Source organism: Rhinopithecus roxellana, chromosome 16, assembly GCF_007565055.1.
Source record: "Rhinopithecus roxellana isolate Shanxi Qingling chromosome 16, ASM756505v1, whole genome shotgun sequence".
NCBI lineage: Eukaryota > Metazoa > Chordata > Mammalia > Primates > Cercopithecidae > Rhinopithecus > Rhinopithecus roxellana.
This window is the reverse complement of record NC_044564.1, coordinates 113,085,258-113,111,574: the sequence shown is the minus strand read 5'-3', so window position 1 is coordinate 113,111,574 and position 26,317 is coordinate 113,085,258. Positions and strand designations below refer to the sequence as shown.

General features: G+C 43.6%; 1 protein-coding gene across 4 annotated transcripts in view; it reads left to right on the top strand.

The window, feature by feature from the left end:
* The window catches only part of PTGR1 (prostaglandin reductase 1), a 36,678-nt gene extending 17,140 nt beyond the window's left edge, over positions 1–19,538 (top strand). For all 4 annotated transcript variants that reach the window (XM_030919235.1, XM_030919237.1, XM_030919236.1 and 1 more), the window contains exons 6-10: positions 196–313; positions 3,195–3,350; positions 7,361–7,469; positions 11,886–12,004; positions 18,896–19,538. In XM_030919235.1, coding sequence (XP_030775095.1) covers positions 196–313; positions 3,195–3,350; positions 7,361–7,469; positions 11,886–12,004; positions 18,896–19,006 — 613 coding nt within the window. In that variant the 3' untranslated portion in view covers positions 19,007–19,538. The remainder of the gene's footprint in view (positions 1–195; positions 314–3,194; positions 3,351–7,360; positions 7,470–11,885; positions 12,005–18,895) is intronic.
* Positions 19,539–26,317: the final 6,779 nt, after the last annotated feature.

The window sequence follows — 26,317 nt, the reverse complement described above, 5'->3', positions numbered from 1 at the left end:
TCATCTTTATTCCTATCTGAGAGTAGAGATGGAGGAAGTAAAGCAACAGTGGCTGGCAATATTTATTTCCTATGTTTTTGTCTTTTACTCGGATCTATGGCACTGGGCCATTGAGAAGGCCTTCAAGATATATATAAATGAGTTATAGAGGAAAGAAACCACTCTATTCATATATCCTTAATTTTCTTCCTTTAGCCTGACTGCCTACTTTGGCCTACTTGACATCTGTGGTGTGAAGGGTGGAGAAACAGTGATGGTTAATGCAGCAGCTGGAGCTGTGGGCTCTGTTGTGGGGCAGATTGCAAAGCTCAAGGTAAGTGCCTTTCTCCAGTAACAAGCCTTTCTTCTAAACCCACTGGGAATGCAACAGTGAACACAGCAGATCTTCCTTGGCCTCAGGAAATTTATAGTCCAGTGGTCTTTAGAAGTTGGGACTGAGAAATTGGAAGAATGAGGAAAACTAGACCAAACATAAGCTGAACATTGTTATTTGATAACGTTGCAGACAATCAAGTCAGAAATGGCCTCTGTCTAGAGTAGTGGTTTATCAGCATTAATCATTTTCATATTTTCTACTGAACATTCTGTTGCTACAGTTTAATCTTCTTTCTTCATGATTGTCCTTAGCAATAGAAGAAGGGACTTGAAATCAGCCAACTAAGAGTCATCACCTACGTGGCCCCACCTCAAAGGCTGCTGTACTAGAAAGAAATGGGCTTTCAGCCTAGAGCAGTGGGGCCATGGCTTGGGAACTAACTCCTGGCAGTACCTAGGACAAGGAAACATTGGCTCTAATTTAGGCAGATGTCTGCTCAAGGGATCCCATCTGATGGTGAGTGTATAGAGTAGGCGACAACTCAGACACAGTAGGGATTTGTTATTACATAGTGGGAAGGCGATGTGGCTTGACTGATCCTTTGCCCAAGGCTGGGATGCAGGATTCAGGACCTAGGTCCTAGGGGACAAGTTAGATGGAGTACAGATGAGTACAGGGCTACAACCAACGGCCAAGGGTTTGGACTGGTCTCCAGTGCTAATAGGAGCTTGGAATACAAATATGAGGCTACCATAGAAGTTGTAGAATAATTTGTTTAAGTAAGTAACTCAATAGGAATAGCTATTGAATTTTATCAAATGCCATTGCAACATTTATCAGGTTCACATTTCAGTGAGTGAATTACATTAGTTTTCCAATGTCGAACCATTCTAACATTTCCAGAATAAGCTTTATCTGTGTATGCTATATTATGGACTTATACTTTTGGAATTGACTTAACAACATTTAAAATAGAATTTTTGCATCTATATTCACAAGTGAATTTGGTTTAAAGTTTACTTTTTGTTCTGGAATTTAGCTAACCTTTGATAATGCTAAAATTACAAAATGAATTAGGATTATTTCTAAATATTCCAATTTCAAATATCCTATTAAAGCCATAAGGGGCTTTTATCCCGTAAGTTTGATAGAACTTGCACTTCAACCTATTCTTTTATATTCAACCTTTCTGTCCAGTTTATGTGTGTTTCTATAAAACGCAACTATTTGCATTTAATTCTTAACCCATCTGAAAGTCTCAGTGTTGTAATAGTTACATTTAAGCCATTCATATTAATTTTCATAACTGGAATGTTTGGTCATATTTATATTATCTTACTTTGTTTTTCATTTATTGGTTATTTCTTTCTGGGTTCAAGCGATTCTCCTGCCTCAGCCTCACAAGTAGCTGGGATTACAGGCATGCGCCACCACACCTGGTTACTTTTGTATTTTTAGTAGAAACGGGGTTTCTCCATATTGGTCAGGCTGGTCTAGAACCCCTGACCTCTGGTGATCCGCCCGCCTCAGCCTCCCAAAGTGCTGGGATTACAGGCATGAGCCACCGCGCCTGGCCCAGGTCAGCTTTTAAGGGTGTTTGGTTAAAAAAGAGGAAGAAAAGCAGGTGACTGGATGTGGATCATAAGACAAAGGAAAGCTTCTCCTTTGAGCCATGCTTCAGGTTTGGATAACTGAGTGGTATCATTCTCTACAATAATGGATAGAAAATCAACAAGTAAGAAGCAAGGAAAAAAGTATATTCCCTTTTGAACACACTAATTATGAGGGACCAATAGGACATCCAAGTGTGAGGACATCTATAGGTTGTTGGAAATACTGATTTGGAACTCAGGAGAGAACAACGGGTTAGAATTAATAGATAGAATTAATAGATTAATGAATAATCTCCATAAAGGAGGTCATAAGAGTACAAGAGATCATCCTGTGATAGCCCATAGTCTTAGAAGGAAAAAGGACCAAGGATGGCTCTCTTGCAATAGTTTCTATGAGCCAATGTAATCTATAGTCTCATCCTGAAAGTGCTTTTCAAAATGCTTCCTAGCTCCTCTGGGATTAGGAAGCATCTAGTCTGGTGCTTTGGACTAAATCAAAGGGCCTGGTGCTGTGGCTCATGCCTGTAATCCCAGCACTTTAGGAGGCCGAGGCAGGAGGATCACTTGAACCCAGGAGTTCAAGATCAGCCTGGGCAACATAGGGAGACCCTGTCTCTATGAAAATTTAAAACAATATAAGCCAGATGTAGTGGAACGCACCTGTGGTCCCAGCTACTCAGGAGGCTGAGGTGGGAGGATCACTTGAGCTTAAGAGGTCAGGGTTATGGTGAGCCATGTTTGTGCCACTGCACTCCAGCCCGGGCAACAGAGTAAGACCATGTCTCAAAAAAAATAAACATCTAAAAAATCAAGAAAGGATAAGGGGGCAGTTACCAGGAGGACTGTTTGTGACGTGGGAGTCACAGAGCGGAGACAAAATAATAGTCTGAAGAAAGACCGTACCAAGGGATGGCATACACTGCATTGCAAGGAAGAGAAGGCCAGAAACAAAGAACTAAGGAAGTCAAATGGATCGGTTGCTAAACCAGCTGGTGGAACTATGAACCAAATAAATGCAGAAGAGACCTGCTGGGTGGTCAGAAGCAAGCTGAAGCTGAGTTGTAGGATGGTCCAGGGACGAATTTCACCTATGGGATCTTTTGGCCCATTATGGTATTCCTTATATATGTGGCTCAGCACCTAAGAGAGTGTCTTGGGGAACCGAGGCATGCTGGACCAGGAAAGTAGTGTTGGTCCATGGTCCATGCTTCTGACTTAATCATGGTTTCCTCTTTTTTTTTGCTTTTTTGTTTTTTTCTATTTAGGGCTGCAAAGTTGTTGCAGCAGCAGGGTCTGATGAAAAGGTTGCCTACCTTCAAAAGCTTGGATTTGATGTTGTCTTTAACTACAAGACAGTAGAGTCGTTGGAAGAAACCTTGAAGAAAGCCTCTCCTGATGGTTACGATTGTTATTTTGATAATGTAAGTACAAACTGGACTTAATATCTGATTTATTAATGAAGTACTATATAAGGCAGGAGTCTCCTTCCCCTGGGCCATGGATGGTTAGTGGTCCATAGCCTATCAGGAACTGGGATGCACAGCAGGAGGTGAGGGGCAGGTGAGCAAGCAAAGCTTCATCTGTATTTACAGCCCCTCCCCTCACTCCTATTACTGCCTGAGCTCCGCCTCCTGTCAGACCAGCAGCAGCATTAGATTCCCATAAGAGCGTAAACCCCATTGTGAACTACGCATGTGAGGGAACTAGGTTGTGCGTTCCTTATGGGGATCGTACTACTCGGGTGCCTGATGATGCCTGATGATCTGTCACTGTCTCCCATCACCCCCAGATGGGACTGTCTAGTTGCAGGAAAACTCACCCACTGATTCTATGTTATGGTGAGTTGTATAATTATTTCATTATATATTACATTGTAATAATAATAGAAATAAAGTGCACAATAAACACAATGTATTTGAATCATCCCGAAACCATGCCCCCAAGAGTTGGTGGAAAAATTCTCTTCCAATGAAACTGGTTCCTGGTGCCAAAAAGGTTGCGGATCGCTGACACAGGAAATATATTCCTAGAGTTTCCATTTGGGATACATGAAGAAAGTATATATGCCTTTTTTAAAAAACAGCTTTATTGAGATATCATTCATGTAGCGTGTAATTCACTCATTTAACGTGTAGAAGTCAATGATTTTTACTATATTGGCAAAATTGTACAACCAGTTTAAGAATATTTTCATCACCCCCCAAAAAAATGCTACTCATTAGCAGTCACTCTCCATTACCCATCATCCTCCCCACTAAAAGTGGTCTCTTATGACTGGCTTCTTTCACTTAGCAAAATGTTTTCAAGTTTCATCCATATTGTAGAATTTATCAGTGCTTTATTCCTTTTTTTGTTTGTTTTTTTGAGAGAGGGTCTCACTCTGTCACCTAGGCTGGAGTGCAGAGGTGTGATCATGGCTCACTACAGCCTCGACCTCCCTGGCTCAAGCAATCCTTCCACCTCAGCCTCCCAGGTAGCTGGGACTATAGGGATGTGCCACCACACCCAACTAATTTATATATTTTTAGTAGAGATGGGGTTTCTCCATGTTGCCCAGGCTGGTCTGGAACTCCTGGGCTCAAGCGATCCTCCCACCTCGGCCTCCCAAAGTGCTGGGATTATAGGCGTGAGCCACCACACCCAGCCTGATGGGTATTAGCTTGTACTTTCTGGCTATGATGTATAATGTTACTATGAAAATTCACGTAGAGGTTTTTGTGTGGATGTTTTCCTTTCTTTTAAGTATATACCTGTGAGTAAAATTGCTGGGTCATATGATAACTTCATGTTTAACATTTTGAGGAGCTGTCAAACTGTTTTGAAAGATGGCTACACTACTTTACATTACCACAAGCAGTGTATGAGGGTTCTAATTTCTCTACATACTCACCAACACTTGCTATTGTCTGTCTTTCTCATTATAACCATCCTAGTGGGTTCAAAGTGATATTTCATTGGGATTGGATTTTGACTTGCATTTCCCTATGGCTAAGAATATTAAGGATCTTTCGTTCAATGTATGTATTTGCCATTTGTATATCTTCTTTGGAGAAATGTCAGGTCAAAATCTTTGCCCATTTTTCAGTTAGGTTATTTGTGATGATGTAAGAGTTTTGTTTTTGTGTTTGTCTGTTTGTTTGTTTGTTTGTTTTTGAGACAAAGGTTTTGCTCTGTCACCCAGGCTGGAGTGCAGTGTCGCGATCTTGGCTCACTGCAACCTCTGCCACCTCGGTTCAAGTGATTCTCCTGCCTCAGCCTCCTGAGTAGCTGGGATTACAGGCATGAGCCACCACGCTTGGCTCATTTTTGTATTTTCAGTAGAGATGGAGTTTCGTCATGTTAGCCAGGCTGGTCTTGAACTCCTGACCTCAGGTGATCCACCTGCCTTGGCCTCCCAAAGTGCTGCGATTATAGGCATGAGCCACCACGCCTGGCCAAGAGTTCTGTACATCTCACCAATACAAGTCCCTTATTAGATTCAGTGGATTTTCATTATTCGCAATATTTATGTTCTATAAGGTCACCACCAAGGCTGAACCATTGCTTCTAGGGGAAATATGTACATGTATGTACATATCTCACATAGACTATAATCTTAAATCCTTAAAACAACTCATCCTAGTAGCTTTTATTTTATGCAAGACAAAAGGAGGTTCAATTTTATTTTATGGTTTTATTTTATGAAAGACAAAAGGCCTGTGGCTGCCCCACTAGCTAATACCCCCAAAGTTGGGATTCATACCCCATCCAACTCTTCCCAGAACCAGAGTCTCTTGGACTACGCTGCAGTGGCCTCATCCTCTGGTCTTCTCTGTATAACAGTTGAAACAAGAAGGCAGAGCATGGCCTTGTTCAGCCTCAGAGAACATCTGCATCTTTTTTACTGCTCCGTGTATGCCTGCAAGTGACCAGGGAAAGCTTAGTGAGTACTGATTTGAGGTTACAAATACAATTTTAGCAAGTAGTTCACAATATGCAAATATGAAATCCACTAATAATGAGGACCGACTCTATATGGCTTGCAAATATTTTCTCCTATTCAGTGAATTGCCTTTAACCTTTCTGTTTCTATTTTTGCCCTTTTTTTGTTTGTTTGTTTGTTTTGAGACTAGGTCTCACTCTGTCTCCCAAGCTGCAGTGTGTGATCACAGTTTACTGCAGCCTTGACGTCCCAGGTTCAAGCGATCCTCCTGCCTCAGTCTACCAAGTAGCTGGGACCACAGATATGCACCATCATACCCAGCTAATTTTTTATTTTTATTTTTTTTGTAGAGATGGAGTCTCACTATGTTGCCGAGGCTGGCTTTCACTTTCTTGATGGTATTCTTTGAAGCATGAAAAGTTTTAAATTTTGATGAGGCCCAATTAATCTATTTTTCTTTTGTTCCTTGAGCTTTTGGTGTCATGTCTAAGAAGGCTTTTCCTTTCTCAGAGTCATGAAGATTTATTCCTGTGTTTTCTTCTCAGAGTTTTATAGTTATAGCTCTTATATTCAGGTCTACCATGCATTTTAAGTTAATTTTTGTGTGTAGTATAAGGAAGAGGCCCAACTGCATTATTTTCCATGTGGAAATCCAGTTGTTGGGCACCGTTTGTTGAAAGGACTGTTTTTCCTCCATTGAACTGCTTTAGTACTTCTGTAGAAAACCAACTGATCATAAATGTAAGGGTTCATTTTTGGACTCGTGATTCAGTTGCATTGATATATATTTCTATTTTCACCCTATCTTAATTAATTTAGCCTTGTATTAAGTTTTGAAATTGAAAAATGCCAGTTTTCCAACTTTGTTCTTTATACGACTTTTGAGTATTTTTCCATACCTTTAAATTATAAGACAATGAGGTTATTGGACTGATCAGAGAACCTCAATATATAATAAAGTAAAATGTATAAGTTATAAAAGGTATGGTCTTAGAGTCAAATGAAAATGCCTGTTTATTTATTTTTTCTTTTTTTCTTGAGACGGAGTCTTGCTCTGTTGCCCAGGCTGGAGTACAGTAGTGTGATCTCAGCTCACTGCAACCTCCGCCTCCCGGGTTCAAGCAATTCTCCTGCCTCAGCCTCCCAAGCAGCTGTGATTAAGGGTAGCCCACAACTATCCCGGTCTAATTTTTTGTATTTTTAGTAGAGACAGGATTTTACCATGTTGGCCAGGCTGGTCTTGAACTCCTGACCTCAGGTGATCCACCTGCCTCAGCCTCCCAAAGTGTTGGGATTACAGGTGTGAGCCACCACGCCCAGCCAAAAATGCCTGTTCTAATGTCTTTTTCTCATTGCAACCTTCTGCACAGTTGGGCTCATTCAATCAGTTTTGTTGCTGCTAAAACGGGTATTGTAAAATAATGATTGTGACTCAATGATTTTCCTGAATCTCTAGTATTTAGACGATTTAACGTTTTGTCTTTGGTTTTGTATTTCCTGTCTGTTTAGGTAGGTGGAGAGTTTTCAAACACTGTTATTGGCCAGATGAAGAAATTTGGAAGGATTGCCATATGTGGAGCCATCTCTACATATAACAGAACCGGCCCACTTCCCCCAGGTAATGAGCACATGCACACGATCCCACATGTCACAAGGCTGGACAAGGAGAAAATTCACAGATATGCCATAGCCAGTGACTCTGAAATTATTAGAAAGATTTTCATATATTCTTCTTTTTTAAAGATAGAATCTCACTTTGTGAAGGTCAGGAGTTTGGGACCCTCCTGGGCAACGTGGCAAAATGCCATCTCTACAAAAAATACAAAAATAAGCCAGGCATGGTGGTGTGCACCTGTAGTCCCAGCTACTCAAGAGGCTGAAGTGGCAGGATTGCTTGAGAGTGGGAGGCTGAGGCTGTAGTGAGCTGCGTTCGGGTCACTGCACTCCCGCCTGCGTGATAAAGTGAGAGCCTGTCTCAAAATAATGAAAACAACAACAATTTCATATATTTTGTGCTAAATCAGCTTATATTTGATTTTTATATAGAGAAATAGCAGGATCTACAAATATAGAAGAAACAGTTATTAAAAGTTTTAGTTTTTACCTATCATTTAATGCAAAGTTGTAAAAAGACAGTGATAATTTGATTTAGAAAAAGAACACCTTCATCTGGCTGGTAAAATATTCAGGTTCCTCTGGATATCAGAGACATTGCTGGAGGTGCGAGAGGAATAAAGGGTGACTTGCTGTGGGTGAAGGGAAGGGCAGGCTGCCATGTCCTTCAGAAATCTTGGGCAGTGCTTCTTGGAGCAGTAAGGCGCCTTGGCCTCAGCAGGCTGACAATTGCCACTAAACAGGAAGGCAGCAGCAACTTCCCTCCGTTCCTCGAGTGTCCTTGTTTTATTTCTCTGGTGCCCTGCCATGAACTCCATTCCCCACTCCCTACTCTCTTATGCTGAAACCACACCCTTCCCACTCCACACTCTGAGGTCCAAAAGCAGTATTAACCAGAGCACCATATTCATTAAATCCCTGTCCTGTGAGATGCCTTCTACAGGCCTCTCGTTTTACAGGTGGGGAGATGAATGGCCGAGAGGACCAGAGACTCTTTAACTCCTATTGAAACAGACTCAAAACAAATACCAGTCTTCTAAGCGCCTCATTTAGAGTCTGTTTCTGCTACAATGATCCCGTGCTATTAAGAGAGATCACAAATTATCTGTGATCTCCCCCAAAAAAGGAGAAAGAAGGAAAAAAGGAATCTTCCAGACTCTAACCAGAATCCAGGCAACCATAAATCAATTGGTTATTTATTCTATGATGAGCTTGACTGATGGGAATGAAACCTTATAGCCCCACTAGTTAACCACACCACAACCGTATGGACATGGGGGGCTACAAAGGAAGGGGCTGACAAAGGGCAACTTGTAGATTCCCTCTTAGGTTGTGAAAAATCAAAACCATTACCAAGAAGGAAACTCCAGATTTATGTGGCAATCTTACTGTTAGGGACATTTTCCCCCCCTATAATTTTCTAACTGGTGCTAAGCTGGAATCATGGGAAACTGTCTGCCTGCCAACTGAGCGAAGCTGCAGGAGGCCTTTTCTTAACCACAGTCCAATTAGGAATAGCCAACTATTTTGAATACAGTAACTCGACCTAGTCTCTTTAGCAATTAGTCTTTGGAAGCTCAGCTGCTCAGACAGGACTTTGAGATGTCAGCTGGCCTTGTCCATTCCATTTTAATCAGATGGAATTCTGCCCTGCCACAGATTCCCAGAAATTCTAACATATTCCAGTGTTAGGATAGCTGAGAGGCAAGCAATGATTTCCTCCATGTTTAATGCCACATTTCCTTTTTTGCTCTCAGTAAAAAAACAAAAACCAACATTCTCATCAACACGCACAAACCCAGAAACAGCATTTCACTTGCATTTTGCTTTTTCGTTTATTGGTTTGTTTGTTTTGAGACAAGGTCTCACTCTGTTTCCCAGACTGGAGTTTTTGTTTGTTTGTTTGTTTGTTTGTTTGTTTTTTGAGACAAGGTCTGGCTTTGTTACCCAGCCTGGAGTGCAGTGGCACAAACATGACTCACTGCAGCCTCCACCTCCCAGGCTCAAGTGATCCTCCCACCTCAGCCTCCCAAGTAGCTGAGACTACAGACATGTGCCACCATACCTGGATAATTGTTTTTTGTTTTGTTTTGAAACAGAGTCTCACTCTGTCGCCCAGGCTGGAGTGCAATGGTGCGATCTCAGCTCACTGCAACATCTGCCTCCCGGGTTCAAGCGATTTTCCTGCCTCAGCCTCCCGACTAGCTGGGATTACAGGCGCACATCACCATGCCTGAATAATTTTTTGTATTTTTAGTAGAGACGGGGTTTCACCGTGTTAGCCAGGATGGTCTTGATCTCCTGACCTTGTGATCCACTCCCTTAGGTCTCCCTAAGTGCTGGGATTACAGGCGTGAGCGACCACTCCTGGCCAATCATTATTTTTGTTAGAAGCGATGAGGTCTTGCTGTGTTGCCCAAGCTGGTCTTGAACAAGTGATCAAGCTTTGTGATCCTCCCACTTTGCCTCCCAGCTCAAGTGATCCTCCCACTTTGCCTCCCAAAGTGCTGGTATTACAGGCATGAGCCACCATGCCCAGCCCACTTTCATTTAAGATGAGGAAGTGAGAGTTCCAATCGCTCACTCACAAAGAATAGTTGATGTGGGTCTTCTGAGGAAACACTCTTTCTGTCTCATTCTCTTGCATTAGTTTCTTTTGGTTCAGGACAAAGCTTCATATTTCCAACTGCTAATGTTACTTTCCTCAAAGTAGTGAGTGGGAACTTTAGGCTGAGTGGTGCCAGTGGTCAAAAATGCTGAAGCTAGATTCCACCACTCATCTTAGCACAGCTGGCTCTGATATTCCCTAGGCATCTTCGCCTGACCTCCTGAACTTGAAAGCCTATGCTCAGGTGTCATTCTCTGAGTTACTAGTCAATTAGAACACTTGGGAAAATCAACCAGGCAACCAAAAAACTTTTTCTTCCTCACACACAGAAGGGGAGTACCTTCTTTACAGGCTGCAGGAGAGCTGTGTGCTTTGTCTGGGGTGCTGGTTCTCAAAGTGTGGGCCAAGGACCTGCAGCATCAGCATCTCCTGGGAGCTTATTAGAAATACCAATTCTTAGCCAGGCGCAGTGGCTCATGCCTGTAATCCCAATACTTTGGGAGGCCGAGGCAGGAGGATTGCTTGGCCCAGGAGTTTCAAACCAGGGAAAGAGAGTGAGACCTCATCTCCGACCAAAAAAAAAAAAACCTAAAAAAATTTTTTTTTTTCTTTTTCAAACTGAGTCTCGCTCCACCACCCAGGCTAGAGTGCAGTGGTACAATCTCAGCTCACTGCAATCCCCTCCCAGCTTCAAGCAATTCTCCTGCCTCAGCCTCCTGAGTAGCTGGGATTACAGGCATGTGCCACCATGCCCAGCTAATTTTTGTATTTTAGTAGAGACACAGTTTCACCATGTTGGCCAGGCTGGTCTCAAACTCCTGACCTCAAGTGATCTGCCTGCCTCGGCTTCCCAAAATGCTGGATTATAGACATGAGCCATGCACCCGACCCCACACACTTATTCTTAGAGGTCTGGAGGTTAAAAGTAAAATGGGTTGGCAGGGCTGCGTTCCTTCTGAAGACGCTAGAGGAGAATGTTTCCTTGCCTTTTCAAGCTTCTAGCAGCTGCCTATATTTCTTGGCATGTGGCCCCTTCCTCTGTCTTCAAAGCCAGTGGCATAGGATCTTCCTCCTCCTCCTCTCTCTCATCTCTGCTTCTATCACCCCATATTCCGTTCCCGACTATAACTTTCCGTGTCCCTCATTCCCTTACGAAGACCTTTGCTATTGTGTTGGGTCCATCTTTATAGTGGAGAATAATCTTCCAATCTCAAGGTTCTGTTTTTATTTTTATTTTTTTGAGGCAGAGTCTCATTCGGTCACAGAGCCTGGAGTGCAGTGGCACGATCTTGGCTCACTGCAACCTCCACCTCTCAGGTTCAAGCAGTTCTCCTGCCTCAGCCTCCCAAGTAACTGGGACTATAGGCACCCACCACCATGCCCGAATATACATATATATTTTTTTGTATTTTTAGTAGAGATGGGGGTTTCACTATGTTGGCCAGGCTGGTCTCGAACTCCTAACCTTGTGGATCTGCCCACCTTGGCCTCCTAAAGTGCTGGGATTACAGGCGTGAGCCACTGCATCCCCCTTAAGTTTCTTAATCATATCTTCAAAGTCCTTTTTGCCACATAAGGTAACAGGTTCTGGGGTTTTTGGATATGAACATCTTTGGGGCCATTATTCTGCCTGCTGCAGAGTGCATGTTGATGGGCCAGCAGTCCCGTGGATCAGAAAGGAGTGAGGACACGGAAGGGGAGAAGCACCAAGAAACTCCAAGCACCAAGTATAGTGACAGTGGCCTGTACTACTTGTTTCACTGTGGCCACCTCCCTGGATCCTGCTGCCCAAATGTGCCCTTCTCTTCACAGGTCCACCCCCAGAGATTGTTATCTTTCAGGAGCTTCACATACAAGGCTTTGTCGTCTACCGCTGGCAAGGAGATGTCCGACAAAAAGCTCTGAAGGACTTGCTGAAATGGGTCTCAGAGGTAAGGAGCTCTGAAGCCACCCCTTCCCATTGTACACTAGGTCCCATTCCCTTTTGCCTCTCAAGGCTTTTGTTCCAGCAATTCTTCCCTCTCTCTGCCGCATCATCAGTTTTTCCCTATTGGGTCATTGTGCTTAGAATATAAATATTCTTACTTTTCCCATCTTTGAAAGGAAAACAAAACAACCCTCTCTAAAGTTCATTTCCACTGCAAATGCTGGTCCATTTCCCTTCTCTCCCTTTTATAACAAATACCTGGAAATGCTGTCTACACTCACTGTCTGCTGTTCCTCTCTTTCCATTCTTCCTGAAACCCACATATCAGGCTTTTCAGAGTCTCACTCTGTTGCCCAGGCTGGCGTGCAGTGGCGCCATCTCGGCTCACTGCAACCTCTGCCTCCGGGATTCCAGCAATTCTCATGCCTCAGCCTCCCGAGTAGCTGGGACTACAGGTGTGTGCCACCACGCCCAGCTAACTTACTGTATTTTTAGTAGAGACAGGTTTTTGTCATGTTGGCCAGGATGGTCTCAAGTGATGTGCCCTCCTCAGGCTACCAAAGTGCTGGGATTACAGATGTGAGCCACCACACCTGGCCAAAATTAACTTTTGTCAAGGTCACAGGGGACCCTTACATAGTGAAGTCCACTTGTTGATTCTTAGCCTCACTTGGCTATGGGAAATATTTAATAGTGATCATTCTCTCCTTGATATGCTTTCTTCCCTTGGCTTCCCTTAACTCTTGGTTTTCCTCACTGATGGGTCCTCCTCAGATTCCTGCTAGCTTTTCTTTACTCCAAATTAATATTAGAGTGCCCCAGGTCATGGTCACTGGGCCTTTTCTCTTGTCTATCCACACTCGAGCTGTCCCTCAGTTAGCTCATCTGGGCTCAGTATGCTGGGAGCTCCCAGCTCTATCTCTAGCCTGACTCTCCTCTTAACTCTAGATTAGTATGTCCACCTGGATGCCTGATACACATCTCTGACATAACATCTTGAAAACTACATATGTTTTGATCTTTCCTGCTCAACATGCTCCATATTCAGACTTTACTGTCTCAGTTGTAACAATTCTATACTTCTAGTTTCTCAATCCAAAAACCTTGGAGTCATCTTTGATGTCTTTCTCTCGTACCCATGTCTAATCTCTAAGGAGATTCTGGTGGTTCTATCTTCAAAATATATACAGAATCTGAACACTTCTCCCACCTCCCTGCTACAACCCTGGTCCAGGAACTGTGCCATCTAGCCTGGATGTTAATAGTGTATCGGGGGAACCCGTCCCCAATATTTCAACGTAGGTTCTTTCTGTTTTTCGTAAGTGTCGGCTGGCTGAGAAATAAAGAGTACAAAGAGAGGTATTTTACAGCTGGGCCGCTGGGACAAAGGAGGAATTTTACAGCTGGGCCGCTGGGGGTGACATCACATATGGGTAGGACTGTGATGCCCACCTGAGCTGCAAAACCCGCAAGTTCTTATTAAGGATTTTAAAAGGGGCAGGGGTGTATGAACAGGGAGTAGGTCACAAAGATCATATGCTTCAAAGGGCAAAAGGCAGAAGAAAGATCACATGCTTCTGAGGAAACAGGACAAGGGCAAAATCAGAACTACTGATAAGGGTCTATGTTTAGCTGTGCACGTACTATCTTGATAAACATCTTCAACAACAGAAAACAGGGTTCAAGAGCAGAGAACCGGTATGACCACAAATTTACTAGGGCGGAGTTTTTCGCCACCCTAATAAGCCTGAGCGTACTGCAGGAGACCAGCGCATATTTCAGTCCTTGTCTCAACTGCATAAGACAGACACTCCAGAGCGGCCGTTTATAGACCTCCCCTCAGTAATGCATTCCTTCCCCAGGGTATTAATTATTAATATTCCTTGCTAGGAAAACAATTTAGCGATATCTTCTCTATTTGCACATCCATTTATAGGCTCTCTGCAAGAAGAAAAGTAGGGCTCTCTTTTGCCCAACCACACAGGCAGTCAGACCTTATGGTTGTCTTCCCTTGTTCCCTGAAAATCACTGTTACTCTGTTCTTTTTCAAGGTGCACTGGTTTCATATTGTTCAAACACACATGTTTTGCAATCAATTTATACAGTTAACACAATTATCACAGGGGTCCTGAGGTGATGTGCATCATCAGCTTACAAAGATAATAGGAATAAGAGATTAAAATAAGACAGGCATAAGAAATTATAAAAGTATTAATTTGGGAACTGATAAATATCCATATTAAAATGAAATCTTCACAATTTATGTTCCTCTGCCACAGCTCCAGCCAGTCCCTCATTTTGGGGTCCCTGACTTCCGACAGCAGTAGTGGATTCTATCTGGCCTCCCATCTTCGCACCCCTGTAGACAATTCCCAGTGTGGTGGCCATAGTGATCTGTTAAGGCACAAATCAAATCCTGCCGTTCTTATGATCCAAACCATGCAAAGCTCTGCATTTCACTTAGAGTAAACCAAAGTGCGAATATTCAGCAAGCTTACACAAAATCTGACCCCGATATCGCTCTGATTTCATTTCTTAGTATTCACCGTCTTGTTTACTTCTCCCAGTCTCCTCCACCACTCCACCGCTCTGTAACTGCTTGCTGAACTCTCTCACATCCTGCAAGTCTTTGCTAAAAAGTGCCTTCTGGACCAGCACGGTGGCTCACACCTGTAATCTCAGCATTTTGGGAGGCCGAAGCAGGTGGATCACAAGGTCAAGAGATCGAGACCATCCTGACCAACGTGGTGAAACCCCATCTCTCCTAAAAATACACAAATTAGCCGGGCATGGTGGCATGCACCTATAGTCCCAGCTACTCGGGAGGCTGAGGCAGGAGAATCACTTGAACCTGGGAGGCAGAGGTTGCAGTGAGTCGAGATCGTGCCACTGCACTCCAGCCCAGTGACAGAGTGCAACTCTGTCGCAAAAAGAAAAAAAAAAAAAGGAAGTGCCTTCTTGGGGGGACAACTTTTTAAATGGACCTATTATAAGTTGCATTCCCACTTCATTCTTGATCCTCCATATCCCACAACCCCCGTTTTTTTGTTTTTTGTTTTTTTGTTTTTGAGTCAGGGTCTTACTCAGACACCCAGACTGGAGTGCAGTGGCGTGATCATGGCTCACCGCAGCCTTCACCCAGGCTCAGGTGATTCTCCCACTTCAACCTCCTGAGTAGCTGGGACAACAGTCATGTGCCACCACACCTGGCTAATTTTTTTGTATTTTTCGTAGAGATGGGCTTTCACCATGTTGCCCAGGCTCCTATCCTACTTTTATCCATAGCAATTAATCATCTTTTACATAATATATACTATAATTCACTTATTCATTTATATTTATCGCCCATCTCCCTTCTTGAGGATGTAACCTCCATGAAGGCAGCACGTTCATACATTTTGCTTTCTGGTGTATCTCCAGCCCCCAGAAGAGTAGATGAAGCGATGTAGGCACTGGATAAATATTGCTGAATAAATGAATGTTAGAGGGGTGCATACATGTGCCACGGCTCTTCCTAAGTAGCAAAGAAGACAATCCCTTAGTCCTGTTCCATGATAACTTTCAAACTTTACACCCTGTAAAGTTTTAGTCAACAGAAATCTGAACAATCAAGTTGCATTATTTTAGTTTTACAGGGGAAAAATGATACCATGCTTCCTAATCCCTGGCCAGTGATCATTTCCCAATTCAAAGGAATAGATTGCTCCTCCGGCAGCCACTGGAGCTTGGCGCTCTTCCCAGTCTAGCACTTGGAGTGCCGGGCTGGGCTCTCTCCAGGGAGCTGGAAAGAGCTGAATCTAAGTTGTCCCAGCTGGTGAAATCTAATGGAGCCCATCCGTGATCACAGTTGACAACAGGAAACCACTGTGCTGGTGTCCCCAGTGCTTCCCTCTAACAAAGTGAAGCTGATCATAGTTAGTTGTGGGATTTTTTTTTTTTTTTTTTTGAGATGGAGTCTCACTCTGTCGCCCAGGCTGGAGTGCAGTGGTGCGATCTTGGCTCACTGCAACTTCTACTTCCTGGGTTCGAGTGATTCTCCCGCCTCAGCCTCCCGAGTAGCTGGGATTACAGGCACCTGCCACCACTCCCTGCTAACTTTTTGTATTTTTAGTAGAGACGGGGTTTCACCATGTTGGCCAGGCTCATCTCAAACTCCTGACCTCAAGTGATTCTCTCACCTCGGCCTCCCAAAGTGCTGGAATTACACGTGTGAGTCACAGCGCCCGGCCCTAGTTGGGTTTTAAGTTGTGAGTTGGCCTAATTTCTTTCTCATCCTCCCTTTTAAATCTCATTCCCTATTTTTTAAAATTCACTTTTTATTTTAGAAAAATTTTAGGCTGGGTGTGGTGGCTCATACCTATAATCCCAGCACTTTTGGAGGGTGAGGAAGGAGGATTGCTTGAGCCCAGGAGTCCGAGACCAGCCCTGGCAACATAATGAAACTCTACAAAAAAGCAAAAAGTAAAAAAATTAGCTGGGTGCAGTGGTGCACACCTGTAGGCCCAGCTACTTGGGAGGCTGAGGTGGGAGGATCACCAGAGTCCAAGAGTTCTAGGGCTGCAGTGAACTCTGAATGTGCCACTGTCCTCCAGCCTTGGCAATAGAGCAAGACTCTGTCTCAAAAACAAAAACAAAAATGGAAGTGTTAGATTTACAGGAAAATTGGGAAGATAGTACAGAGAGTTCCCATATACCCTGCATCCTATACCCTAATTTCCCCTATTATTAACATTTTCCATTAGTGTTTGTATTAGTTTGCTAGGTCTGCCAAAATAAAGCACCACAGAGTGGTTGGCTTACACAACAAATTTATTTTCTCAGTTCTGGAGGCTAGAAGTCCAAGATCAAGGTGTCCGCAGGGTTGTTTCTTTAGAGGCCTCTCTCGTTTCGACATGTAGATGGCTTCCTTTTCCCCCCATCTTCAAGTGGCCTTCTCTCTGTGTGTATGTGTCCTAACCTCCTTATAAGCACACCAGTCATATTGATTAAGGCCCACCTGTATGTCCTCGTTTTACCTTAATTACCTTTTTTTTTTTTTTTTTTGCGATGGAGTTTCGCCCTTGTTGCCCAGGCTGGGGTGCCATGGTGTGATCTCTGTTCACTGCAACCTCCACCTCCCAGGTTCAAGCAATTCTCCAGCTTGTGCCTCCCGACTAGCTGGGACTACAGGGATGTGCCACCACCACGTCTGGCTAATTTTTGTATTTTTAGTAGAGATGGGGTTTGGCCATGTTGGCCAGGCTGGTCTCGAACTCCTGACCTCAGGTGATCCACCTGCCTCGGCCTCCCAAAGTGCTGGGATTACAGATGTGCGTCACTGCACCCGGCCTCTTAATTACCTTTTCTTAAAGCCCTATCTCCAAATATAGTCCCATTGTCAGGCACTGGTAATTATGACTTAAACGTGTGGATTTGGATTGGGGGCAAACAATTCAGTCCATAACAGTATTCGTTCTCTATTTTTAACCTCTGAACTGGATTCTACCTTTCCACCCTATCCAGATTCCTTTCTTCTTCAAGAACAAGAATGAGTTGGGGCTTTCAAGTCAAAAGTTCCAATCTCAGCCAGGAGCGATGGCTCACGCCTGTAAATCCTAGCACTTTGGGAGGCTGAGGTGGGCGGATCACTTGAGCCTAGGCGTTTGAGACCAACCTGGGTAACCTAGCAAGACCTCATCTCTACAAAAACTAAAAAAGTTAGCTGGGCATGGTGGCACATCCCTGTAGTCCCAGCTACTCAGGAGGCTGAGGCGAAAGGATCAATGCAGCCCAGGAGGTTGAGTCTGCAGTGAGCTATTGATTGTGCCACTGCACTCAACTGGGTGACAGAGTGAGACCCTGTCTCAGAATAACAATAATAATAAAAGTTTAAATCTCAGTTTCCCTACTTTGTAATTGACTGACTTCAAGCAAAGAATCTTGTCTATTAATCCATACAGAGTGCTAAGCCATCACTGGAATGCATTAGGGAAAAGCTTGTACCAGGTAACTCAGGTCTCTATATAAGACCCCTTCAAAAAATCTTTCGCAGTAGAAAAAGATATGAAGAACCTTCCTCACTAACGTGAACCCTTCCTTCCCACACTCCCAGAAAAAGGTTAAACACATGTTGAAAGAACCTTGACTTAAGGGGAGACAGATTATTAGATTGTCCTGCCATTTATATTTCCTGAATAGGACCTGACTCTTCAGGGGCCAGAGGTAATGAAGGGTGCTCCTTTCTCTATTTCCACCTCCTCTGAGATCATTGTGTTATTAAACTTTACTATGCATCTTAATTAGAGATTGCTTAATCGTGCTGGGCATGGTGGCTCACACCTGTAATCCCAGCACTTCAGGAGGCCGAGGCAGGCAGATCACGAGGTCAGGAGATCGAGACCATCCTGGCTAACACGGTGAAGCCCCGTCTCTACTAAAAATACAAAACAATTAGCCGGGCATGGTGGCAAGCGCCTGTAGTCCCAGCTACTTGCGAGGCTGAGGCAGGAGAATGGTGTGAACCCGGGAGGCGGAGCTTGCACTGAGCCAAGATCATAGCACTGCACTCCAGCCTGGGCAACAGAGCGAGACTCTGTCTCAAAAAAAAAGAAAAGAAAAAGAAAAAGAAATTGCCTAATTGCTGTCTTATGACACTTCACACTATGATCTGACTTTCATTAAGTTCTTTAAGAACTCTATTATTAAGTTCTTCTTAGGTGTACTTTGTAATCTTTTACATGTGCTGCGTAAGTGGATCTTGCCCCACCTTGACTTCAAGTTCATGGAGGACAGGACCTCCATCTCTTATTTTCAAGGTTTCCAATGATGTACCTGATACATTTGTTGCTAGGATGAGAACAGTATATCATTGAGAATATTAAATTAAGTTTTGAAATTTGTTATTGCTTTGATACAGGGTAAAATCCAGGACAAGGAATATATCATCGAAGGATTTGAAAACATGCCAGCTGCATTTATGGGAATGCTGAAAGGAGATAATTTGGGGAAAACAATAGTGAAAGTATGAAAAAAAGGACACATGGAATCTGGAGGCCACTTAGATGATTACTTAATTTGTTTTTCACCATTTAGCAAAAATGTATACTACCTTAAATGTCTAAGAAACAGTACTTGTAATCAGTTTGATCTACTTATCAAATACATTTAAGTGGTATGTAATTAGTGATGGAGGATGGAAGTTTCACAGTCAACAACAACCAGTCACCTCACTGTTCACTACAGCTTCTTCTGAGTTGTGGTAGAAAATAATGGCTTTGAAGTGTGAAAGTTTTCCAAATGCTGCATGTTTTCATTCATAAGTGGGAGCTGAACGATGAGAACACATGGACACGGGGAGGCGAACAACACACACCCAGTTCTGTCGAAGCGTAGGTGGCGGAGGGAGAGCATCAGGATAAATAGCTAATGCATGCGGGGGCTAATACCTAGGTGATGGGTTGATAGGTGCAGCAAACCACCATGGCACACGTTTACCTATGTAACAAGCCTACACGTCCCACACAATTATCCCGGAACTTAAAATAAAATAAAATTAAATTTAAAAAGTTAGCCACGAGTGGTGGCTCATGCCTATAATTCCAGCACTTTGGAAGGCTGAGGTGGGCAGATCACGAGGTCAGGAGTTCAAGACCAGCCTGACCAACATGGTGAAACACCATCTTTATTAAAAATACAAAAATTAGCTGGGCGGGGTGGCACATGCCTGTAATCCCAGCCTCTTGGGAGGCTTAGGCAGGAGATTCACTTGAACCTGGGAGGCGGAAGTTGTAGTGAGCCAAGATTGCACCACTATACTGCAACCTGGGCAACAGAGTGAGACTCCATCTCAAAAAAAAAAAAAAAAAAAAAAGTTGACTGCTTCTGTGACCTTAGACTTCTGATTTTTCATCTTTAAAGTGAGAATAATAGCATCTGTTTCATATACATGTTATACATATATTTGAAATACCAGTATAGGTGGGCCCAGTGGCTCTCACCTGTAATCCCAGCACTTTTGGAGGCAGAGGCTGGTGAATCACCCAAGGTCAGGAGTTCAAGACCAGCGGGGCCAACATGGTGAGACCCTGTCTCTACTAAAAATACAAAAATTAGCTGGGCATGGTAACGGGTGCCTGTAATCCCAGCTACTCAGGAGACTGAGACAGGAGAATTGCTTGAACCCAGGAGGCGGAGGTTGTGATGAGCCGATATCGTGCCTATTGCACTCCAGCCTGGGCAACAAGAGCAAAACTCTGTCTCAGAAAAAAACAAAACAAAACAAAAAACTCCAGCATAATGCCTGGCATGTGTTAGGAAAGTGTTAGCTACCTCCCTCCCGATATCAGTGATTTTGAAGTCTTAAGATTACCACGCTATTGCTTGTGATCATGCCAAAAGAAATAATCATTGCAGGTGTACAGGGGTCTTAGGGCCAGTCCATACTGGTCCTCTACAGATGAGTCTAATTATACAACAGATCAAAGAAGGAATCTGTCATTCACAAGAGCTGCACAAAAGATAACACATGCGAATGTCTATACATCTACAAAAATGTGCAAGATTTATATGAAGAAAAATTTAAAACATTACTGTTAATAAAGGCACATTTATGGAAATTCTCTGATGATCCTCATAACTACATAAATGTCCTGCAAGGATTGGGGCAGTCCTTTAATCTAACATGGAGAGATATCATTTTACCTCTTGATCAGACCTTAAGTCCTGCTGATAAGGAAGCAGCTTTAGCAGCAGCCTGGCAATTTACGGACCTGTGGTACCTGAGCCAGGTAAACGATCTAATAGCCCTGGAGGAGAGGGAAAAGTTCCCCACAGGGCAACAGGCGGTCCCCACTGTAGACCCTCATTGGGATACTGACTCAGATCATGGAGATTAGAGCCGCAGGTATTTGCTAACTTGCATTTTAGAAGGGTTGAAGGAGACTAGGAAAAACCCTATGAACTACTCCATGCTATCCACAATTATGAAAGGAAAAGAGGAAAACCCCTCCGCTTTTCTAGAAAGACTAAGGGAGGCCCTAAGAAAGGACACCTCCGTAACTCCAGATTCTGTAAAAGGTTAGCTTATTTTAAAAGATAAATGTATCATCCAATCAGCAGCTGACATTAGGCGAAAACTCCAAAGTCTGCCTTAGGCCCAAAACAAAATTTAGAGACATTACTAAACCTAGCAACCTTGGTGTTCTATAACAGGGTCCAAGAAGAACAGGCCAAAAGGGAAAAGCGAGATAAGAGTGCCAAGACCAGCTGGGTCGTGGACACCCTAACCCGGGGCGCTAGAGGAATTAAAGACACACACAGAAATACAGCATGTGGAGTGGGAAATCAGGGGTCTCACAGCCTTCAGAGCTGAGAGTCTCGAACAGAGATTTACCCACATATTTATTGACAGCAAGCCACATATTTATTGACAGCAAGCCACATATTTATTGACAGCAAGCCAGTGGTAAGCATTGTTTCTATAGATTGTAGATTAACTAGAAATATTCCTTACGAGAAATAAAGGGATGGACCAAAATAAAGAGATGGATCTCCCTAGTTATCTGCAGCAGAAACATGTCCTTAAGGCACAGATCGCTCATGCTATTGTCAGTGGTCCAGGAATGCCTTTAAATGGTTTTCCACCCTGGGTGGGCCAGGTGTTCCTTTTTCCTCCTTCCAGTAAACTGACAACCTTCAGCATGGGTGTCTTGGCCATCACAAGCATGCCACAGTGCTGCAGAAATTTTGTTTATGGCCAATTTTTGGGCCAGTTTTTAGCCAGAATTGGGGGCCTGTTCCCAACAAAGAGAAAGGCTACAGCCTTAGTCATGGCAGACCTTGGTGGCTCAGTAGCGACCAAAAGAAGAGCAGGCCAATTGCCTATGAGGACTTGTTATCAGTGTGGTTTGCAAGGACGTTTTAAGAAAAATTGTCCAAGAAGAAACAAACCACCTCCTCACCCGTGTCCAATATGCCAAGGCAGTCACTGAAAGGCACACTGCCCTAGAGGACAAAGGCCCTCTGGACCAGACGCACCCAACCAGATGACTCAGCAACAGGACTGAGGGTGCCTGGGGCAAGCGCCAGCTCATGCCATCACCCTCAGAGTGCCCCAGGTAAGTCTGACCATTGAGGGCCAGGAAGTGGTCTTCCTCCTGGATACTGGCATGACCTTCTCAGTTTTAATCTCCTGCCCCAGATGACTGTCCTCAAAGTCTGTTACTATCCAAGGAATCTTAGGACAGCCAGTAACCAGGTATTTCTCTCGCCTCCTCAGCTGCAATTAGGAGACTTTGTTCTTTTCACACACCTTTCTTGTTATGCCCGAAAGTCTCACACCCGTATTAAGGAGAGACATATTAGCCAAAGCTAGGGCTATTATCTACATAAATATGGGCAACAAATTACCCATTTGTTGTCCCCTACTTAAAGAATCAACTCTGAAGTCTAGGCCTTAGAAGGACAATTTGGAAGAGCAAAAAATGCCCATCCAGTTCAAACCAGGTTAAAAGACCCCACCACTTTTCCTTATCAAAGGCAATATCCCTTAAGGTCTAAAGTTCATAAAGGATTACAGGATGTTGTTAGAGCTAGCGCAAAAAACTCATCTCCCATGGCCCAATCTCTTGCCCATGGCCTTATTAAGAATTCAAAACTCCCCTTACAGAATGAGGCTCACTCCATATGAATTGCTGTATGGACGGCCTTTTCTCACAAGTGACCTCCTGCTCAATCAGGAAATGCCCAATTTAGTCAAAGACATAACATCTCTAGCAAAATATCAACAAATCCTTAAAACTTTACCCGAAAAGTGTGACAAGGAAAAGGGAATAGAGCTGTTCAACCAGATCTAGTATTAGTCAACCCGTCCCCTTCGTCTCTCCATCTATGGATCCCTTATAGGAAGGACCATACTCAGTAATCCTCTCTATCCCCACTGCCGTTAAAGTGGCAGGAGTGGAATCCTGGATTCACCACACCCGAGTTAAACCTTGGACACCTCCCAAAGAACTTACAGGATCATCAACTCAAGAGACACAAGGTCAACCAGACCAGCCTCAATACACCTGTCAGCTACCGGAGGACCAGCGTCTCCTATTTTGGAAGATAACACCTCAGACTAAAAAGACTCCTTGCAGTTAATCCTGAAGAGAAATTTCTCCCTACCTAAAGGAGGATAAATAGAAAACCTGCATGATCTTTGACATCTCTCCTTGCTCTCTTTAATAGAATCCTTCTACTGTTTCGTTACATTATTAAGCAGTATACTAACTATATTTTTTGCAGTAGGATTATATACTGTAGCTCCAGCCGGGACAAAGCACTCAATCACATCAACCTTTCTTCCTTCGTCCTTCCTTCTAACAGCAATTTACTCCTTTTTCCCTCCTGTTTCCTACAACTGTTCCATCTACCACATGTCATGACTCCTCTCAGGTTTCGGCCACCCTCTTCCTACTTATGTCCCTTTCTCCAACTACAACACACACCCCCTGTCACTGTGCTTCCCCTTGAGGAGTCAACTGGCATTCTCTCAGAAACTCTAAGAGATTAGGTTGCCCCTTCCAAGCACCCGCATCTTTTGCTGCATACACTTACATGAGAAAAAAAAGTTACAAAACTGCTTCTCTCTGCTCTCACAATAGCCATACATATCACCAAGGAAAAATGATCCGAGCTGACTGCCCTGAGAAATCGGGGTCAAGTACTTGTTAGACATATCATACCCATGTAGGTATGTCTGACAGAAGAGGCATCCAAGATGAGGCTAAAGAACGGCATATCCAACAAGTGATTAAAAACTTAGTCCAGCTCTCCAGTACTCCCAGTTCATACAAGAAATTAGACCTTTCCAGGGTACAAGAAACCCTTAACTCTCATTCTCGTCTCTAGAGGCTGTTTAACACCATCCTTAGAGGAATAAAAGTGGCCTCTCCTAGGAACCCAAGCAACTCTTAGATGTGTCTCCCCTTGCATTTTCAACCATATGTCCCAGTCCCTGTCCCCAGACAGTAGAATTTATCCACCCCACTCCTAAACACACCCAAATTAATTAGTCCCCCAATGTACCAGCCACACAGGCCTCAAATCTCACATGCATAAACTTCAGCTTGACTCTCAATAAGAACACCTCCTGATGTCAGTCCTGGATATCAGTAACCTCAGGTTTCACCTGTCTAACTTCAGGCATCATTTTCATCTGTGATAGCACAGTCTATCAATGCTTAAATGGCACTCCAAAAGAACTATGCTTTCTCTCCTTTCTAGCACCTCCCATGTCCATATATACTGAACAAGAGTTACAAAGTCTCCTTGTAACCCAATCCCACCACACATGAGTCCTTATTGTTCCTTTTATTGCAGGACCCAGATTACTAGGTGGACTTAGGACTAGAATTGGAGGTATAACCTCCTCCACCCAGTTCTATTATAAATTATCACAAAAATTAAATGATGACATAGAACAATTTGCCCAATCCCTATGGATCCTACAAAGCCAGCTTAATTCTCTAGCTGCAGTAGTTCTCCAAAACTGAAGAGCCCTAGACATATTAACAGCTGAAAATGGAGGAACCTGCCTCTTAAGAAAAGAATGTTGCTATTTTGTTAACCAGTCAAGTATCATTACTGAAAAGGTCAAAGAAATGAGAAAAAAAAAAGATAAAAAGTAGGAAAAAGGAGCTTGAACACTCAGGACCCTGAAACAAGTTTAACCAATGGATATCTTAGCTCCTCCCCTTTCTAGGCCCTGTGACAGCCATCCTACTATTACTCACCTTTAACCCTTGCATTTTAAATCTGCTTGTCAAACATGTTTCCTCCAGAATTGAGGCCATCAAGCTACAAATAGTCTTACAAATAGAACCTCAAATGAGCTCAACTCATGGCTTCTACCAAGGACCCCTAGATCGATCCACTTGTCCCTTGACTGGCCTAGAAAGGTCCCCTCTGGAGGACACCACAACTTCAGAGCCCCTTCTTCACCCCTAACCAGCAGGAAGTAGCCAGAACAACCGCTGCCCTGTTCCCAACAGCAGTTGGGGTGTCTTGTTTAGAGGGGGGACTGAGAGGAGGTGCCAGCTGGGCTTCCTGGGTCAAGTAGGGGCTCAGAAAGCTGTGAAACTCACTCATTTCCTGCATCAGGACTTACTTTGGTCCTGGATGAATAATATTGAAAGTATATGCTTAAAATATTCCTAGCACCAGGATTTGTGTATGTGTTTTCTTCCCCAAGAAAGCTATAAACAGCAAACATTTTACTGTAAGTTTCCCTGTATTGTTCTCTCCCTCTCTCTATCAGGGGAACCCTCCCCCAATATTTCAATGTAGGTTGTTTCTATTTTCCATAGATGTCGACCAGCTAAGAAATAAAGAGAAAAAGTGCAAAGACAGGAATTTTACAGCTGGGCCGCCGGGGGTGACATCACATATCAGGAGGAATGTGATGCCCACCTGAGCCTCAAACCAGCAAGTTTTTTATTAAGGGTTTCAAAATGGGAGGGGCTGTAAGAACAGGGAGTAGATCACATGCTTCAAAGGGTAAAAAGCAGAACTACTGATAAGGGTCCAACAAAGATCACAAAGCAAAGGGCAAAATCAGAACTCCTGATAAGGGTCTATGTTCAGCGGTGCACATATTGTCATAATAAACATATTAAATAACAGAAAACAGGGTTCGAAAGTAGAGAACTGGCCGGGCGTGGTGGCTCAAGCCTGTAATCCCAGCACTTTGGGAGGCCGAGATGGGCGGATCACGAGGTCAGGAGATCGAGACCATCCTGGCTAACATGGTGAAACCCCGTCTCTACTAAGAAATACAAAAAACTAGCCAGGCAAGGTGGCGGACGCCTGTAGTCCCAGCTACTCGGGAGGCTGAGGCAGGAGAATGGCGTAAACCCGGGAGGCAGAGCTTGTAGTGAGCTGAGATCTGGCCACTGCACTCCAGCCTGGGCCACAGAGCGAGACTCTGTCTCAAAAAAAAAAAAAAAAAAAAAAAAAAAACCAAGAAAAAGAAAGTAGAGAACCAGTCTGACCACAAATTTACCAAGGCAGGGTTTTCCCCATCCTAGTAAGCCTGAGGGTACTGCAGGAGACCAGGGCCTATCTCAGTCCTTATCTGAACCGCATCAGACAGACATTCCCAGAGCAGCCATTTATAGACCTCCCTCCAGGAATGCATTCCTTTCTGAGGGTATCAATATTAATATTCCTTGCTAGGAAAAGAATTTAGTGATATCTTCCCTACTTGCACGTGTGTTTATAGGCTCTCTGCAAGAAGAAAAATATGGCTCTTTTTGCCTTATGGTTGTCTTCCCTTGTTCCCTAAAATTCACTGTTA